Source organism: Sciurus carolinensis, chromosome 11 (assembly GCF_902686445.1).
Source record: "Sciurus carolinensis chromosome 11, mSciCar1.2, whole genome shotgun sequence".
Lineage (NCBI taxonomy): Eukaryota > Metazoa > Chordata > Mammalia > Rodentia > Sciuridae > Sciurus > Sciurus carolinensis.
The window spans coordinates 7,835,971-7,855,539 of NC_062223.1; the positions used below are offsets into that span (position 1 = coordinate 7,835,971).

General features: G+C 49.6%; 1 protein-coding gene across 23 annotated transcripts in view; it reads right to left on the reverse strand.

Annotated features, from left to right (window-relative positions):
• Positions 1 to 7,219: 7,219 nt before the first annotated feature.
• Positions 7,220 to 19,569, reverse strand: part of Ppp6r3 (protein phosphatase 6 regulatory subunit 3) — a 131,611-nt gene continuing 119,261 nt past the window's right edge. For 6 of the 23 annotated variants that reach the window (XM_047517191.1, XM_047517190.1, XM_047517187.1 and 3 more), the window contains 3 exons: positions 18,095 to 18,245; positions 12,274 to 12,396; positions 7,220 to 9,331 (listed from right to left, as the gene is read on the reverse strand). In XM_047517191.1, coding sequence (XP_047373147.1) covers positions 9,280 to 9,331; positions 12,274 to 12,396; positions 18,095 to 18,245 — 326 coding nt within the window. In that variant the 3' untranslated portion in view covers positions 7,220 to 9,279. Of the gene's footprint in view, positions 9,332 to 10,876; positions 11,668 to 12,273; positions 12,397 to 12,650; positions 12,669 to 12,693; positions 12,804 to 18,094; positions 18,246 to 19,569 lie in introns of those variants that run through there. The other 17 variants (XM_047517188.1, XM_047517186.1, XM_047517184.1 and 14 more) reach the window with 7 other exon arrangements.

The following is a 19,569-nucleotide window of genomic DNA, read 5'->3' on the forward strand; positions in this document are numbered from 1 at the left end:
TATAAAACCCTATCACCTGGAAACAGATAATGTTACTTACTTCCCAAATTGGATGCTTTTTGTTTCTTTTTCTTGTCTAACTGCTCTGGCTAGAACTATGGTGAATAGAAGCGGTGAAAAAGGGAATCCTTTTTCTTGGAGGAAAACCTTTCCATCTTTCACCATTGAGTATGATATTTTTATATATGGCTTTCATTATAGTGATGTGGTTTCCTTGTATTCTGTTTGTCAAGCGTCTGCAATGTGAAAGTGTCAGTTTTTGTAAAATGCCTTTTCTGCATCAGTTGAGTCTGCATTGGTTGATGTTGTGCCCCTTCGTTCTGTTAATCTGGTGTATTATATTGATCAATCTTCAGACATTTTCATTTTTCACATATTTGATATCATACATTGTCTTTTTATTCTAGGAATAAATCCCACTTGGTCATGGTATGGACTCTGTTTAATATGCCGTCAAATTCTCTTTGCTAGTATTTTGTTGAGGGCTTTTGCATTAATGCTCATAAAGGGATAGTCGTCTGTGGTTTTCTAGTCTTATTATGTCTTTCCTGGCCTCAATGCCTAGGTAATGTTGACCTCATAGAATGAGTTAGGAAATGTTCCCTTCTCTTAAGTTTTTTGGACAAGTTTGAGAAAGATTGGCATTATTTCTTCTTTAAATGATGGTAGAATTCATCTGTGAAGGCATCAGGTCCAGGATTTTATTTGTTGGAAGACTTTCTACTTTTTTATACTATTGATTTGATTTCCTTACTAGTTATGGATCTACTCAGATATTCTTCCTTGTGCTTTTTTTATGTTTCTATGTTTTTTATGTATCTAGGCATTCTTATTTCCTTCTCATTTTTTAAGGGATGGTTTTGTTGCATACAGAAATCTTGGTTAAGCTTTCATTTTTTATTTTGGCACTTTTCATATTTGGGCCCACTGCCTTCTGACCTTCAGTTTCTGATAAGACCCAGGCTAACCATCCCATCGAGGATCCCTTGTGCATGAGAGATTGCTTCCCATTAGCTGCAGGTTTGTGATGCCTACTCCCCACTTCCACAGCCCACCTCTGTGGCCTTCCGGTTATTCTGGTAACTGCAGTCTCTTGGCTTCTGATGGTTAGGTGCTGCCACTCAGCCCCCACTACCCTGGGGCTCCCAATCCCATTGGTATCACCAGGCCAAGGTCTATGGTAGCCACTCTGTCATCCCAGGCCTGCAGAGGTAAGCACTAACTTTCTTAGTCTTTGAATCCGCAGGTCCTTGTCACAGTCAATATGGTTCATAAACAGCCAGCAGTTCTAGGAGCCAGCAGGACATTTATTCTGCGGCCTGTGAGTGGAGGCGGCACCCTCTACTCTGGAAGCACCTCCCCCTGAGCGGGACTCGGGTGTGTTTTCACTGGGGCTGGTACTGCAGGTGGGGGTTGCCTGCTGTCCCCAGAGCTTTTCACCGAGAAGGGCGGTTTCCAGAGACCAGAGTGTCACCGCTTTTCTTTCCTAATTTTGGCATGGTTGGATTTGTCCCGGTGCAGGGGTGCGTTTATCCTTATAATGAGATCATAAAGTTGAGGCCAAAGTTGTCTGGCGTGTCAACACGCATCTGGACCAGACTTAGCTGGCCCGCAGCCCCCTTGGCAATTGGGAGTGTGTAGGGACTTAGGGACTGGAAGCGTGTGATTATCAGCATCCAGGCTTCAACTTCTGCAAGCAAGTGGCACTGCTGACAGGACAATGGGACTTCTGGTGGGTGACGATGCTGGCGCGCTCCTTACCAGTGCCTTCCTGAGGGCCATGGTGAATGGTGTATCCTCTGGACCTTCCTGGAACATAACGCTCAGGTGGGTGCTCTGGTCTCACCTACTGTGTAACACGCCCGTGTCCCCGAACCCCTTTCTACCACCTGCAGTGACCATGTAGGGCTTCTAGACGTTCTCCGCATGGCCTGTTTTTTCCAAAGGCTTTCTAAGAGCAACTCTGCACCATCCCCAGGGGCTTGACAAGGCACTAAATTCTGGATCCCAAGAGTCCCCACGTCAGTGAACATTCTACACAATCCCAGGTTCTAGCGCCTTGATGGAGCACCCTCAGCATCCAGGCCCTTGGATATTTCCCAGTGCCTGCCAATCATCCCTAGCAGGCCCAGCAGGTCCCCACATGAGCTGTGCTGCGACCTGACCTAATTTCAGCCTTCAGAGCCAGGAGAGGCGATGGGGAGAGGCTATCTCTGAGGGGGCAACTATGGTCTTATGGGAGAAACCTCTGCATTCTTATGCGTGGGCGAGGAGCACCCCTTATGCAGACTCAGAGGAGTACAAGAAGTCAAAGTGCCCCCAGGAAGGGAGAGACAATGGCCTCCTGAGTCACTGGGGTTACAGGTGTGTGACACCACCCCAGTGTCCTTTAAACCCCAGCATGAGGTGGCTGCAGCTCAGCCAGGCAATGAGTGAGCCAGTCCCTAAAGTCATCTTGCCACCTGCTCTCCTGGACCAGCCTCTCTGCCAACTGTGCCCGCTGGGTTTTCTAGGCAGCACTGAACGGAAGTGCAAATGCCAGAGGGTTACTGGGGAGTACGATCTAGAGTTGTAAAGGGTACGACGGTTGGAGCTCCTGATGGCGATGTGGGCCTGGTAAGTCTGCCAGCACAACCAGCCAGAGCTCCGGAACACACTGCTGCTGAGAGAAGTCCCATGTCTGGCAGAGATGACTGTCCTTAAGTCACTGCCTTGCTGTCGCTGGCTGAGGGCCGGCAGAGCATGACCCAGGCTCAGCTGGGCAGACCTTGAAGCGGGCACTAGCTGGGGCCTGTCTCCTCATTTCTTGAAGACAGACGCCAAGTCCTTTCTTCGAAGGCAACCTGGGCAGGGCATCTGCCTCTGCCAATGCCAGGCCTCGCTCCATTTCCCCGACCGGCTCGCGGGGTGCATACTCTTCTAGGGCGACCCAGAGAGCACGGCAGTCTTCCCACTGGGTTGTTGGACTCAGCACTAAGTAGGTGACACAGGGACTGTCAGGGGCAAACGCCCCGCTTCTGCCTGCCCGCGGCGCGACTGTCTTAATTCAAGCCTATCTTCAACCCCACAAAACACTCTTTGGCATAGTCCACACTGATTCCTTTTACCCAGTTTCCCTCTCGGGTCCTCAATTCTTGCTCCTTCCATTTGGGAGAATTTCCTTTGCTGGGAAGCTGTTTTTAATATGTCTGCTGATGTTGAAATATCAGTTTTCATTTTTCTGGAAACATTCTGTTTTGAGAGATAATCTGCTGAAGACGTCATTCTAGGCTGGCCCCTTCTTCAGCGTACAGGACGTCATGCCAGCTGAGGGCGACGTGCCCACAGGTACTCTCAGGTTTGGGAAGCTTCACCGAGATGCTGGTGGTGAGAGGCTTTTGTAGTTCTTGACATGCAGAGTTTTTGAATCTGTAGCTCAATGTCTTAGTTTTGGGAAATTCTGGTCAGTGTCTCCTGTGCTTCTTTTTTCCCCTTTTCTTCTGGAACTCCAAATATGCAAATGCTATCTCTGTCTGTGGCCTGTGCTTCTCTTGTGTGCTTTTCTGTATTTTTGTTCATCTCTCCATACTTCAGTTGGATAAGTCTTCTACCTAAGTGTATAAATCTTATCTTCTGAAGGGTCCATCTCCTTTTAAAACTCATGTATTGGGTTCCTAATGCCAAGTGTATGTTTCACTTCTAGAGTTTTCATCTGCGTTTAAAAACTTCTCCACTTGGTGATTTATTGTCGTGGATGCATAATCACCTCTAAAAGTCTGAAATAAACATCTGGATCAACTGGGTGTCTGTCCTCCAGGTACCTATCACTTGGTACCGTCTTCTGGCCTCTCAATAACTTATTAAATACCAACATTGCGCATGAAAAATGACAGGCTTTGGGTGGCTGTTTCCTTGGGGGAGAGGTGAGACATCTTTCTTTTCTGGTTTATCCCTGCTCCTGCAGGTTTCACCCAGCCCCAGGATGTCTGCCATAACCCTTCTTCCTTAGTGGTCCCTAAACTCCACTTGCTGCCTCTCCAACCCAGTCCCCCACAACCCGTTGCTGCGCTGCCGCTCTCTGCGTCTCAGCTCTCCCTGCGGGAACGGCCGTGGCTGCCATGCTTACTTCCCGCTGGTTCCCCTTCCTCCAGCTTCTCGACTCAGATCTCGGCTTCCTTCAGAGCCCTTAATGCCAACGCCCATCTTCCCAGCACTCTGAGACTGCTGAAAGCCAGGCCTCTGCTTTCTGTGGCCTCCAGTCACAGTGTTAGCAAGAGCCCCAAAGGGAAGCCCAGTGGCACTTGCTGGCGGGTCTTCTTCAGCGGGTGTCCTTCTTCTCTGGCATGTTGACCCTGTGGACCGGCAGCCCTGTCTGCTCTCGGGTACCTCCAAACAGTTTTAAAGGTTTAGCGCTAAGTTCTGAGTGCGGGTTTCGTTGTTGGAGAACGTTCATTGGTAACTGGATGCGGTTTGTCCCCACGCAGCCCAGCGCCCTCAATGTCACCTCCTGCTTTCGCCTGAAGGTCTCCTGCTGCTCTCGTTGCACTTTTCTATTTTAGTCATCATGACAGCCACGCACCGACCCCTATCTCCAGGGACGCCGTCTGTGGGTGGGAGAGCAATCCAGAGGGGTTTTCTTGAGAACAGGCAGCCCAGGCCCACGCCAGAGAGGCCGAAGGGCCCGCGGGGCTCCTGTTCCCACACCGGCCGCTCCCAGCCCTCGGGGGTGTGGCAGCTCCCTGGTCACCCATGACGCAGGGAATGTGTTCACCTGGATGTTTGGGTTTTTCTTTGCCATATCTGCCTCCTGAAGAAATTAAGGTGAAGGTCACATCCAGTAAAGCACATAAATCGAAGCGTAGAGCAAGACGCACAACTTCCTCACCCAGGTTCCCTGTGCCCCTCGCTGCCGCCGCCGCTGTGGTCTGAACAGGGCGCTGCCCAAAACTCCCAGGGAGTGAGCCTCGCGGTGAGGAGCAGGAGGGCGGGAAGAACCCATGGTGGTGGGAGGTGACTAGGGTCAGATGGGGCCACAGGGCGGATCCACCATGATCGGATACAACGCTTTTTGGAGGAGACACAGCTTGTCTCCCCACGCGGTGCCGGTGCTGCCTTGGTTGGGGGGAGCTAGCGGCGAGCAGTGACGTGCGTGGCAAGGGCGCGAGTGTTCTTTAGGTTGCTTTCAGAGCTGTACTGTCAAAGTGGCTGAGGAAGCGAAGGTGGTGGTTAATGTAGGAATAAGCAGAAGCAAAGGCGCTAATGAGAACGTGTCAAGAGGCCAAGGTCCACGGCCCACTCTGGACAGGAATCATGGCTGCGGTGTCTTCACTCGTCTAGGAAGATGGTTTCAGGAGCGCAGGTGACTGAGGTACCTTCTGACGGGCTGTTGACCGCAGTGCCCGCATGAGCATGGGCTGACTTGGCCACCGTGACATTCTGGAGAGGAACTAAGGTCAGAATGTCCCGCCACATGGAGGAGATGAACGCCTGATGGGCAGAGTGCAGTGGGGGCCCAGCTCTCCTGGCAAGCGTCACAGTGACGAATTTGGGGACCCTGTCTCTGCTTGGGCACGGCTTAAGCCTCACTTTCACTTGCATGGCTTCTGGCGCCGACAGTACCCTCCTTTCATCAGAACTCAAGGCCCGAGGCCGGGAGCCCAGCCCGGCGCTCTGGTCCGATGCGGCCCCCGCCTTGACCTGGCTGCGAGCCCACACCCCTTCTCTGACTTCTCTGACTCGGTGGCAGTGCAGTGCCATTTACAACGGAACACTGAGTGCCTGGCCCGGGGCAGAGGCGCCCCCGTCTGCCTCCGCACAGAGCTCACCGCGCTTCACTGCCTCCCCCAGCTTCCTGTTCGCGGCTGAGTGGAATCCCGGCTATGCCTTATCTATGATCAGTCCATTTTCTAGTTTAAGAGGTTTTTATGAATAAAGCAAATGTACCCCATACAAACCTGTAGTGGACATACCTCATTACCCAATGTCTAGCATTGCTGAGTCACATGCCCGATGAAAAAGGCCCGAAAACCAACAGAAAACCCTGCCTTGCTCGTTTCCCAAAGCGGACGTGCCACGTCACAGGCGTAACAGGCACGCTCCAGGGGCTGCAGGGTCTCATCGGCAACGTTGTTGTCAGTGCTTCAGGGGTAGCTGCTCAGCTGGACTGCGGTGGCACCTGCACAGGGCTGTAACTGGCGCGCCCAAGGACAGACCAAACAGCTCTGGTGTCCTCACTGGCCACTCCCATGGTGTCCAAGTCTCTCGCAATGTGTTCAACGGGGCTTTGCCTTCTTGCTTTCTCTACGTTCAGAGGCCTCTGTCAGGACACACCTGCCTCGTCCTTTCAAAGGCCAAGGAATCTTCCCTTCCATGTGGAGGTCAAACGCCTCCCTTCTGTGGCTTGCACTGTGTCCCAAGGAACCTTTGCCTTCTCCCAGGGCGGGCGTTTTTCTCTTCCAGAAGCTTGTTTTAGGTGCTTGTTTGGACCGACTTCTGTGGACAGTAGCAGCCAGTCACCTCTCCACATGCACAGGCTGCCCATTTGGGCGGTGGGCCAGATGTGGCTTATGGGGGTACAGGTGACCCTGAAGCAGGACAGCAATCAAATCCACGACTGCAGTGAGAACCCCTGATGTTTCTGGAGGTTGAGGTCGCCGATAAAATGATGAGATCAAAGCAGATATTCAAAAGGCCAGCCGGTGACATTTTGGGGCCCAGTAGTAGTTAACAGTGACCTTTTATTGCACATTTACTTGAAGGAATATTCTGAGTCCACGACAGGAAAAGCAGCTGGGGCAGAAGTTAACCTGCCCAGGTCACCTTTAGTGCCCGGGGCAGTGACAGCGTCCAGGGCAGGTGTGCAGGGCAGTGTGGCGGCCGTGGGGTGCAGAAGACTCCCAAGGCTGACGCCAGCCGGGGGACGCTCTCCTCTGCACACGTGGGGGAGGGCGGGCTCCAGCACAACTGTGTTTTAAACCAGGACGGGACACCAGAGCCGGGAACTGCCACGGTGCCCCGCGCAGGGCTGGAAGCCGAGCACACCTGGAGGGCACCCTGGGTACCCGTGCCAGCTGCGGCTGCATGAGCCTGTCCCACGGTGGCCTTGAGCACGGCTCCTCTCCCAGGGAGCGAGCGTAGGGCCTGGGGTGGGTGGTGGCAAAGTGCTGAGGCCCAGCAGTGTCCTCCCCGCAGCCCACACCCCGTCTGTCGTGAAGCCCACACAAGGCACAGGAGGAGACTCTGGAATAGAATCGGGCTTTATTTTTGTCACTTTTAATACAGGTTCGTAGACATGGTTAGTCCTGCAATCCACACGCCAATACAGAGACTCAGGTAGCAACTGAAGGAGCGTGGGCCTCGCCGCCACCCGGGGGTTGCCGGACCCCACGGGCCTGGCTCCTCCCTCCTCCCCGCGCCCCGCCACCTAAGGGGAGCCGGCCCAACCATCCACCCTTGCTCCTTCCCTAGCAGGAAGCGACATGAAACGGCACTGCGTGACCTCGGGAGGCACGGAGAAGCCAACCAAATCCCACTGCGGAGGCCGTGAGGCCCACCCACGGGGCCAAAGCCTAGCTGGGGCGAGCCGGGGTCCTGGGCCACACCAGCGAGGCATCCCTGAGGTAAGCGGAAGGAGCCCCGTCCGCTGCTGGTGCCAGGCACAGAACAGGAGGGCGGTATCTCCGAGAGCAGCTCCGGCAGAAAGAGGGTCCGGGTGGAGTGCCCGGGCCATGCCAGCCCCCCGTGACCAGCCCAGGGCTTCCTGCTGACCCCCTATCCTTGGTGTGCCAGCCATGCCTTGGAAACCTCAGAAGGAGTTTCCATACTATCGAAAGTGAAAAGCAAAGAAGGAGTAAGGCATCGACATTTGACTCTTTTATTTCCATATGCAATGTAATGTTTAGGCACGCTGCTTGGGATGCTGTTTCTAAAAAATTTGTTGGCCATTTTTCAGAATATCCTTTTGGTTTTAAATACTGGTCAGGAAAAACAAATGATGTAAAAATACGTGAATAATTTTCTATTACAGAAATGAAAAACTGATTTTCATCTAAAAGTGCAAGAGGTGAAGTGATTTAACCCTTTCACCAGACGATATGGCAATATACAGTATATTGCTTCAGCTGTTGGAGAAGGCTGTGACGTATTTTTATATTGACATAGAAAATTATAAATTACATTGAATTAGTATCCATAATCACTATATATATACACAAACCAGTTCTAAAAAAATACACTGGTTTAGAATTTAAGAGTGAAAACCTCACAAGGTACAGTAAGACAAGTAACATGCGCAGGTGCCGGGTTTTGAGTTCCACTTTTAAACCACCAGCCTGTGAAATGACGCACTCCAATTCCATTAGCAGCTCGAGCATTTTCAACGGACTCACTGATATGATTTTAGTATGTTAAATACGCAGATCGCTCTGAAATGGTCATTGGTGATGCTTGTTAACAAGGTCGATTTTGGTGAATGGGTTAAAAGGCAGATGAACTACCAAACAAAACAAAACAAAAAAACAAAACCCAAAAAAACCCAACCCACAGCCACGGACACTCCGTGTACTCTAGCGCGTCACCAGTAAGAGGGTCATCTCAAGCAACAAGACTTCAACAGAACATATGGCTTCACAAGAACATCGGTTTATCAACTAAGTCGCGGCAATAAATACTTAATCTCTACCAACAGACTTACATTTTTGATCCGTTTTAAACAATACAGAAAACAATTACCAATCGGAAACTGGTTATAAAAAGAACACCAAATATTTCTTATTCAAAATCACTTTTGTAAGTTAGAACAACCAAAATAACACCTAGAGGGCATTTCAATCCCACGGCTCCTTGCCAACCTGGAAGAAAAGGAATCAGAATTTTGTACAAGGTGAAAAATGTATGAAAACTGCCTAATACTTTGGTCACACTAATAATTGTCAAATAGTTGTGTTTCAAATACAATAGATCTGTGTATTCACTTTTATAAAACTATTCTTACAGCCATTTTAACTATAGTAGTACTGCTATCATCACAGGGGCAGCAAGGTCTTATTTCACAGGCTACCCATTATTTAGAACAATACAATATAAACATACGCAAACATTCTTGGTATTTGTCAATGTGCAATATTTTTACACTTCTGAATTTCTCTGTACAATGTCTTAGAATCTAGAATATAAAGGTTGCTGGTCCTGATCCCTTGCAGAGTGAGTGCAGCAGTGACGGCTTGGTGGCTCCAGATGACCTCTCCGGAGCCCTGGGGTGGTGGTAGTCCGCAGTCCTCAGTCAGCAGAAGACGCCACCCATCATACAGGGCCGTTGACTGATGTGTCACCTGGCAGGCTTGGTTGGTCAGTCCTGCAGAGTAAAAGACAGGAGTCTGAGGCACTTGAAGCAGAAATGGGAGAGAGTGAGCCTGGCTTAGTCCTGAGGGCAGGGAACGCATCTAAGCAAGGGCCTCGGAGGGCAGGCAGGCGCCCATGGAAGCCACCCTCTGCCGCCTCGCAGGACCACACGCACAGGTGGGATGGAGGTTCCTAAACTGCTGCTCCCAGAGCCCATAGGAGCACTCTGCTCATCCCTCCTTCAAAAAGCTTTTATGTGTCCCAGAGTGGAATTCTCAAAAAATTTCACTTGAGAAGCAGGGTTTAGTACTGGGAAAGAAAAGCCAGAGAGGAAAACAAGATTTGTACACAGGACAAATGTCTGTTGAAATACAGACAATACATTCTCACAAAGTAAACGTCAGACTCAAAAATGGGAGGGAAGAAGCAGTGGAACAGTGTGTAAAAGTGAAGGCTGGAGATCTGAGTTCGGCCTTCCTGCAAAGTCACCTCACGGACGTGCAGGCTCTCCAAGGCTGTCCCGAGTTCCATGAAGTGGACTTGGGAAGGAAGAAGGGTGCGAGAGCGGCAGCTGGTATGCATAGCCCTTCTGGCCGGCGCCACAGCCTCACTCCGGGAGCTCAGAGCCAGCTCTACCATAGCCGACATGTCACAGCACCAGACCCAGGGACCGTCTCCTGCCTTCTCCACTCACAAGCCAAGTGCTCTCCAGCAAACATCTTCAGCTTCGCTCTCCTTCCTCCCCTGCAAAGGGGGACCACAGTCCCCACCCCACAGACTTAGTGCACGAGAGTGCGAAGCACTTGGAGCACTGGCCAGCAGTCAGAGCAGGCCTGTGGCAACGCACGTCCGGATCCACAGGACCACAGGGCCAGGCTGCGGCAGGCACCGTTGGGGTGCACTGGTGCTCTTCCCGCATGGCACTGGCAAACACACGGGAGACATCACAGTGCTTCCCCTTCACCTGTCCTGACGCTGTCTGCTCAGAGCCCTCCTATCCGCCCCTGCTCCTGCCCTCTGCCCCAGGCCACTGGGTGTCTGTCTGTTCCTGCTTCCCTCCAGCAGCCACCGTTTCATCTTGGGCCGGATGGAGGAAGGATGAACAGACAAACCCGGGGACGCGAGTGTGTGAGCCTGGCTCCACACTCCTCCACTGGCGCACCCCAACATTCTCCTCCGGGGTACCACCTCAGTCCTGCAACTGGAGGGCAGGACTTTTCATACCTGAGGTTTCTAGCCAGAGAGAAGAGCAAGGAGGCTGCTTGCTCTTCTGTACTGCAGAGAGCCAGGAAGTGACCCCATGGCCTCCTGTACCACTCATGTCAGAGAGCCAAGAACAAAGACCCGACCATCCTGCCTCCTGGGCATTCCTCAGTATAAAGCAAGTTAACAGGTAGAAATGAGAGATGACATAACCGATTGGCAATCAGACCTATGAAGGACCATAAAGCAAAACAAACAAAACAAGAAAAAAATGAAACAAGCAAAAAAACAAAATAAGGAGAAAAAAAAAAACAAACCCACAAAACACTGAACTCTGGGTTTGGCGGTTGTGCCAATGACCCCAGCAGCTTGGGAGGCTGAGGCAGGAGATTGCAAGTTCCAAGCCAACCTCAGCAACTCAGTGACACCCTGTCTCCAAAGAAAAAATAAAAGGGGCTGGGGATACAGCTCAGTGGCAAAGTACACACTGGATTCAACCCACAGAACCAAAAAGTAAAGGAAAAAAGCAAACAAAACCCCCACATTGAAAACCCAGGAAAAAGACTGACTTGCCCCAGACCCTAGGAGAACCTGGGCTGAACCACCCCCAGTGTCAGAGGGTGACTGCCTCTTCTTCCCAAAGCCCCCGTTAAGCCAACCTGCCCCAACAGCTCCTGTGATCGACCTCGGATGCAAGAGCCCTAAAGGCACAGAACAAACTTCATTTGGGCTAGAATTTATATGAGGAACAGGGTTTGCGCTGCCCTGAATGCAGAACCAAGAGCACCCCCTGCTGGCTCCCACTGGTTGTGGTCTTAGAACGCCCAGAAGATCTGGGGGGCAGCAGGGCCAGGGGGAAAGCATGACTCCTTTGAAATAGATTTAAAGGTCACTTTATTCCTTCTGAAAGGAATATACAATCTGAGATATATTAAATCAAAAGTTAACTCTGGGACGTGCCAGACACAGCTCCTCGTGGTTCAGGGGAATCCTCACTCATCTTCTGGCGCGAGCTCCGGTGCGATCCCAGGCCACCTGGCTCTACCTGCGAGGCCGTGCGAATGGGCCGGACGCTGGCCCTTGGCGACAGAGGCTTTGGCTTGGCCTATTCCTTCAGGCCACTGGCTCAGTCTAAGCAAAAGGTGACTAGAAAGAAAGCATCACAGTCCAAATCACACGGCTCTGGCAGTGAGGTTTTCACACTTCATCAAAACAAAATCACTACTTTGAAAAAACAAGACCACACAGGGACTCACTGAGGGTTGCAGAACAGTTAGGGGCACCAGGAAATGGCCTCAGGCAAGTTCCTCACATGTCACATGTGCACAACTGTGGGAAACAGTCACCCAGAGTTGCTTGTGCCTGGCAGCTTGGTGACTTCACCACGGGCACTGAGGCTCCCAGAGGGGCCCTGATACTACTTCTCAACCTGGTGCCTCCTGAGAAAGCTGTGTGGCCTGAGCAAGCCTTCCATTCCCAGGACGTTCCCAAGAGCCAGCTACACTGCCAAATCTCTGCACCTGGGCAGTTCTCGGCCTCGGGTGAGGAGACAAAGTGCTGTTCCAAGGTTCTCTGCTGGGTCACTTGATCACTGAAAGGACTGACAAAGTGACAAGTACATAGCTGAAGGCCTGGGCCTGGCTGTGATGACCCTACAGTCCCACGCCCAGATGCCAACCCCTTCCCGACTCCCAGGAGACAAGAGCAAGGCCAGGGTGGAGCCTGGGAAGAACATAAGGGTGCAGGCAGTACCTTTGCTCTGGGCTACTGCTGGGGGCCCGGGGGCCGGCCGCGCACTTGGCCTCCGCTGGCTCAGGGCTCTCTTCCACTTCTTTACAAGCAGCATCTTGAGAGGTAGACAGTTTTCCTTCCTCACTGTGGGAGAGAGGACGACAGGCACATCACACACCCCAGGGACAGTGTCTAGGTGCCAGAGGATGAGGTCACATGCAAATGGCTCTGAAGTCATGACTGCTGTGGTGGCAACCCTGGGGCTGAGCATGCTCAGGGTGGAAGGTTCACAGGGACATAGATGGTGACGGGGGAAGCACAAAAGGAAGGGCACACAGGTGGGACAAGAGAGGGACGATGTAATGTGGCTGGTTCTGACGGAGCGTCACCGTACATACCGGTAGGATTTCAACACTCTGAAGCCCAGTGTGCAAAACAGAAAAAGAAATGTACAAGAGTTTCAGAACACTCCTAGAAATGAGGACCTGGGGGACTATGTCCACGCCTGCACTTAATCAAAACCGCAGAGTCGGTGAAGCTGTCAAGAGAACCTGTTTGAAGGAACAAGTCTTTAGTGCCAGCCTGTGCTCCTGAGGCTGCGCCCACCACTCACACAGCTGCCAGAGGGGGCACCCCTGCGCTCCTGGGCTGGAAACCCTGGTCAGGATAGGAGGCGCCCTGCTGCCTGAGCCACATTTAAAGACTTCTCAAAGCCTGGCACAGAGGCGCACGCCTGGAATCCCAGCAACACAGGATGCTGAGGCAGGAGAATGGCAAGTTTGAGGCCTATCTCAGCTACTTAGAGACTCTGTCTCAAAAAATAAAGTAGGTTGCAGATGTAGCTCAGTGGTATAAAGAGCACCCCTGGGATCAACCCAATATTAGAGGAAAAAAAGTTGGGAGTGTCCCTCTAACAAAGGCGAAATGTATGAACACCCTGAAGGAAAAGTGGGATCATGAGGCGTGGCCAGCGCAGCTGAAAGCAGACTCCACGGGCATGGGCTGAGGAGAGTGGGCGTGGGAGGCACGGTTCCCCCACTGGGGGCTGGAAATGTGCACGCAGGCCGCTCTGTCTGGCACTCCCATCTTTATGCAAATGAAGTGGCAGCAAGGGCTGGGGCTATGGCTCAGTGGCGGAGAGCCTGCCTGGCGTGTGTGAAGCACTGGGTTTGATCCTCTGTACTGCATGCAAATAAATAAAGACTCATCAACAACTAATTAAGAAAAAAGTTCAAAAAAATCAAAAAATAAAATAAAGTGGCAGCAGCTAGAGGTCCCCTCAAGGAAGGGCTGTCACTCTTAGAAACAAGACTAAGATCTGTTTACGGAACCCTAATCTATAGGATGATTTTTCAGGCAGTTTTCAGCTAATTTGTAAGTAGAAAAATAAACTGAAACCTAGTGATGCAGAACGGTCTGAATGACAAAGGTCACTTGCTCTTCCCATGGCCTCCCCACAGTGATCACGGCTCTACCACCAGCCACGCCCCAACCCCTCGTTTCTTCTTCTCAGCACCCCCCATGCCCCTGCTCTTCTCTATTGCCTGCAATTGAAGCAACTGTTCTACTGCGGCTGTTTTAATTTCTGTAAAATGCCTCATTACCTGTGTGTACCGAGTCACATGACTTGCACTGAAGCACACCTCTTTTTGTACTTTTCTCTGGACTAAGTACGTCTGCAAGTTCCACCTGCTCCTGCCAGATACAGCACTGTGCCCACTGTGAGTGCCCACCAAAGGGCCTGGCTTCCCACAGCAAGGGCCCCAATTGCCCTCTACCTCCAGCTTCGGAATCCAGTGCCACAGTGACAGTCAATGTCCATGGCCCCTAACAGGCCTGTTAGGTATTTCTCAGGGCTCTTTCCACCCAGAAGTAGAAAGTTCTGGGCCATCCTCCCTCTAGTGAGAAAAAAGCCCTACTACTATCTAGAGCGGCCCTCAATCTGCTTTCCCCGCCAGCAGGCCCACTGGGCACAGGGTCCACAGCCCTAGTACTCACCATAACTCTCTGCTCTAGTAGGAAGCCAGTCTCACACACATTCTCTGATAGTGAGTGTTGAGCACTTTTCATTTTTTTGTTAAAAGACTTTTTGTTTACGCGTCGTAAACAGGCATCTTTTACCCATCATCTTCTAAGTTTTTTTTTTTTCTTTCCTTATTAGCTCGTAGGAATTCCCTGAACACCAAATGTCAGTATCTTGTTGATTCAGGTATATGCATCTTTCTTCAATTTGTCAGAGCCTCTTCATTTTGTCTAGAGTACTTTGTCAACTGGAACTCCTCCAGGGCTTCGTTAAGTTTCTTTTCTTCCACTAACTACCATGCAACTGTGGCCACATCATACCTGAAACAGGCCCAGCCCAGGAAGCCCGCACGTGTTCACTCAATGCCTCCCCAGTCCTCCAGGAGCTGCTGCAGGACGAGGCTGAGAAGGACCCTCGCCCCTGTGCCTGCGGACCTCACACTGTCTGAGTGACTGGCTGCAGCAGGATTACGTCTGGCAGGGTGGTCTCCTACTCAATCACTCCTGGTTACCTAAGCAACCTGGGAATGTTATTTTTCCATGAGGTTTTAGAGTACATTTAACAAGTTTCCTCCCCAAACCCTAGGGACATTTTTACTGGGATTCCATTAAACCTCAGGGCTGATCTGACAGAGGCAGACGTCTCTGCAGCCCGACATTTGTCGCTCTGCAGCGTGTACTGCCCCCACTTGTCCAGGCTACCTTCAAGTTCTCTCTACAGAGATCTGGATGACTCTAATTTATAGACTGTTATATTTTGTGGTTGATCCTCTGCTTTTTAACTATACATTCTGTTGCATATTACTGATGTAGAAAAAAGCTAATGATTTTAAAAACTCATCTTATAACTAACAGTTCTGCTGAATTAGTAACTGCAAAGGTCCGTACTGACTTGGTTGTGGCTGATCAGTGTGCGGGTAAATAACTATAGTTTAGTGTTCTTCTCCTGACCCTTCTCTATGCCTCTGCCTCCTTCCTCTTCCAGGACTGCCTACAACCTGGCAGTGATAAAGGATGGCCTCACTTGGTCCTTGTCTCAAAGTGAACGCACCTAAAAATCTCTTCATTAAGTATAGTTGCTGCTGTGGCATTTTGGTCTTTAATTTTTAAACAGTTCAGGAAATTCACTACTGTGACTTGTTTGCTCAGAGTTTTAATCATGTATAATAAATATAAAATCTGAGTAAAAAAGTAATTTTTTATTTTTTAGTCTGAGGATTATAGCAGTGGGTTTTTCTGACACTGAATCATCCTTACCTTCTAGGATAAACTGCAACCAATCATTATGAACTGTTTGGGACTCAGTCAGTAAATACAGTATAAAACTTCTTTTTTTGGTGGGGGCAGTACTGGGAACTGAACCCAGAGGTACTTAATCACCAAGTCACAGAGCCACATTCCCAGCCCTTTTAATTTTTTGAGATAGGGTTGCACAAAGTTGCTGAGGCTGGCCTTGAAATTGTGATCCTCCTGCCTCAGCCTCCTGAGTCACTAGGACTTTTGCATTTAGTTTGCTTTTAAGTGAAATGAGCTGATCAGTTTCTGTGATTATCCTTAATTTAATCTGTAATGAAGATTTCAGTGCTCTGGGTAGGACTTGCACTTCTACCTTCTGGGGCAACTTGAGACAGGAACTGATGGCCTTGAATGCCTAAAGAGGCACTGCCTGTACTTACCACTGTAAGGCACAGGCCCCACGTGCTTAGGCATCACCCTGGGTTTGTTCTGCCCGTGTTCACCTTCATACGGTTCTTGTTTGCATCCTCTATCTCTAAAATTAGGTGTCTCCTTATTGATATGGGTTATCCCATATCCTGGCTACTGATTGTTGGCTGTGGTTCGTCTTTTCATTTTAGTGCGTCTTTTGTGATATTAGAAATTAAATTTATCACTATTTTCCTTTATGGTTTGGCTTTTTATGGTTAAAAACTACCTCATCCCTCACATGTAAAGATAGTCTCTTTTATGCCATCTTCCTCAAGTTTTACAGTTACGATTTTCATATTCAGGTTGAGACAAGAGACCCAATTTCCTTGTTCTCCAAAACTGACAGTCACTGTTCATTTGTGCACTCCAAGGAGCACCACGTCCCTGCAGTGGAGGCCTCTGCATGACTGCCAAGCTGTGGCGTCTCCGTGATGACAGCCTTACTAGGAAGCCTTGGAGGTCAACATGGAGACGCCCACATCTTTTTCCTTCGGAATAAAATAACCTTGGCTCTTCTTTGTTGTCTTTGTCTTTATAATCATAATTTTTATGCAACTTTGTGCTGGGATTTTGAGGGGAATTTTATTAATTTTATAGATTAATTGGATGAGCAATGCCATCATTCTGTTAGTAAACATGGCAAATCTCTGTATTGATATTTCAGTCTTCCAATAAAATTTTGAATTCTCGTTAAAGTTCTATTCTTTTATATATACATATATACATAAATAAAATATTATACATATATTCCTTTTTTAAGTTGTAGATGGACACCAGACCTTCGTTTTATTTATTTTTATGCAGTGCTAAGGATCGAACCCAGTGCTTCACACAGGCTAGGCAAGCGCTCTATCACTCAGCTACAGCCCCAGCCCTAGTGTCATATTCTTACACATACCATTTAACATTTTATTAAAGACAGGCAAACCTAGAACACCCTGTATTGTTTACAAACAGTGATTTTTTTTCTTTGTACCCAGTAAACTTGCTAAACTTCCCTATAATTCTAATCTTGTCTGCAGGGCTATGTAGAAAAATCACATTGCATGTTTATGTCCGATCTCATTCCTTTTGCCTTCTAATGCCACGTCTGCTAAGACCACCAGGGCAGCACTGACAAAAGCAGCGACTGTCTGCACACAGAACACCTCTACTGTCACTCTGTGCAGAACAACCCTGTGTGCCACACCCTGGCGGGGCAGCTGTGGTCATGCCCTCAGAACACACTGCTGGGCTGCTGCGGTTCCTCCCTGGGAGCCTCAACCACACACGCACATAGGACTTGAGGTCACGATGGGGTCTTCTTCCTCATACCATTTCGCCTTGCAAGCACTGGGAAGCTCCCCTTCTACAACCTCTGAGCAGTGCCACAGAAAATGGGCACTAGAGCTCTAGGCACCAGTTTGGCTATAGTCCGTAAGCCTTGAAAAAGTTTTTTCTTTTTGTGGTACTGGGGCTCGAACATAGGCATGCTCTACCACTGAGCTACATCCCCAACACTTATGTTTTATTTCGAGACAGGGCCTTGCTAAGTTGCTGAGGCTGGCCCCAAACTTGTCATCCTCCTGCCTCTGCCTCCTGAGTAGCTGGTATTATACGTGTGCTCCACCATGCCTGGCTCAAGTTTTTTCATTACTCTCTCAGTTTTGAAATTCCATTCTGATTCCTTTTTTGATCCATCAGTTTAAAAGTAAGGTTGCTAATTTTCAAATATGTTTAGCTTTTTAAAAGTTACTTAATTACAATGACTGCATTACATCTGGAGATAACGACCCATCTGTATGACACAGAGCCTTCTGGCCTGAGCTACATAGTTTCTATACACTGTCAATTTCTACCAGGAGTCAAAGTGTGTCAATTTTCCTAACTGCTAATCTGCTAACCTCATAATACAGTCTTCTGAACACAAACACACACAGAGGGAAAAGGGCATTTCCAGTGCCTAAACTTTCCATTTCCTCATTAAGATTAACGAGTTTAATGAAGACGTTAGAATGACGTCAGGCTAACGTCTCAATGCTCACGTCAATCAAATAAAACATTTCCACGTCTGAGGTTTCACCCCAACCATCCTCCCGAACAAGTGACGCTGAGGACCATCTAGCCCAGTTACCTTTTGAAGACTGCAGTCTCTGTCTTGGCATCTACAGTGAGGCTGAGCGTTTCCTTCATGCCGCCATTCATCACTGTCTCAGTTACCTTGTCTGTATTCTCTGCATCCTCCTCTCCATCGGAGCTGGCTTCCATGGCCACACTGCTTGGCGCTGAAAAGAGTACAGAGCTGATGGTCACACACACCAAACCTCACCTGGAGCTGACTGCCCTCTGTTAGAGGCCCCCGCCCACATCACATCTACTGCTTGACAACAACGATGACACTGAGACTGTTTGTCTGCCGCTGCTTGGCCACTGGGGTGATGAGCCACGTCTCCTCACTGGAGAACTGGTGAGTGCCCTACAGCCTTCGCAGCTGTGTCCACCTCCGACTCAGCTTTCTCACAACAGCCCCGGTTGATGGTCCCAATCCACAGCACAGGGCAGAGGACAGTCACCAGTTCTTGCCTATCTAATTGGTTGCTAGCCTCTTCCTGCCTTTTTATTGTTACTTTCTTGTTCTGTTATGGTCGTCCCTTCTTTTGCTCTGTAATACAAAGCCACGTGGTTGTGCTGGCTATAAATTTGTGCAGATGGCAGACTGCCTGGATTCCAACCCTGGCACCTCCACTTCTTGGCTGTGTAACCCTCAGGTAAGGAACCTTACCAGTGCCTCGATTTCCTTACCCATGAAGTGGAACCAGCAAAGTTACTTACAGCAACTGAAGGGTAATGCTGGCTACCTACTCAAATGTTTAGGAACCTGATAAAGAAAGCCGGCACTAGCCCCTGGCTTCAGTCCTCCCCATGCCCCTGCTTCTGGTACCTCTACACACACCTTTCTTTTCCAAGGACTCATGCTCTGTTCCCTCTACACACTTCCAACTCCCCATCATACCCCCACCTCCCAAAACCAAAGTCGCCGGTTGAAAAGTTCAGAGGCTAGCATGGTGGCCACGCCTGGAATCTCAGCTACCAGAGAGACTGAGGAAAGGAGATGGCAAGTTCTAGGCCAGGCTGGGTGACTTAGTGAGGCCCTGTTTTGAAATAAAATAAAAATTTTAAAAAGAGCTAGGGTGTAGCTCAGTGGTAAAGTACTTGCCTAGCATGTGTGAGACCCTGGGTTCTATTCCCAGTACTTGGGAAATCCCAAACAGTTCACACCCATTGCGAGCAACATCTATGAACATTTTGAGCAATAAGGCAAACTATGGGGCTGGGATTGTGGAGTGGGAGCGCACCTGCCTAGCATGTGTGGGACACTGGGTTGGATTCTTAGCACCGCATAAAAATAAAATAAAGGTCCATCGACAACTAAAAAAATATTAAAAAACAATAACAACAACTAGGCAAATTATGGGAACTTCAGACACCACGACCACTTTATCTGCTCATAAAGGTGAGGACAAAATAAATAGACCCACAGTCTAAACAGGTCCAGGGACAACTGGGCACAGGCCTGGCATGCATGCATTTGGTTCTGGTTCCGTTCAT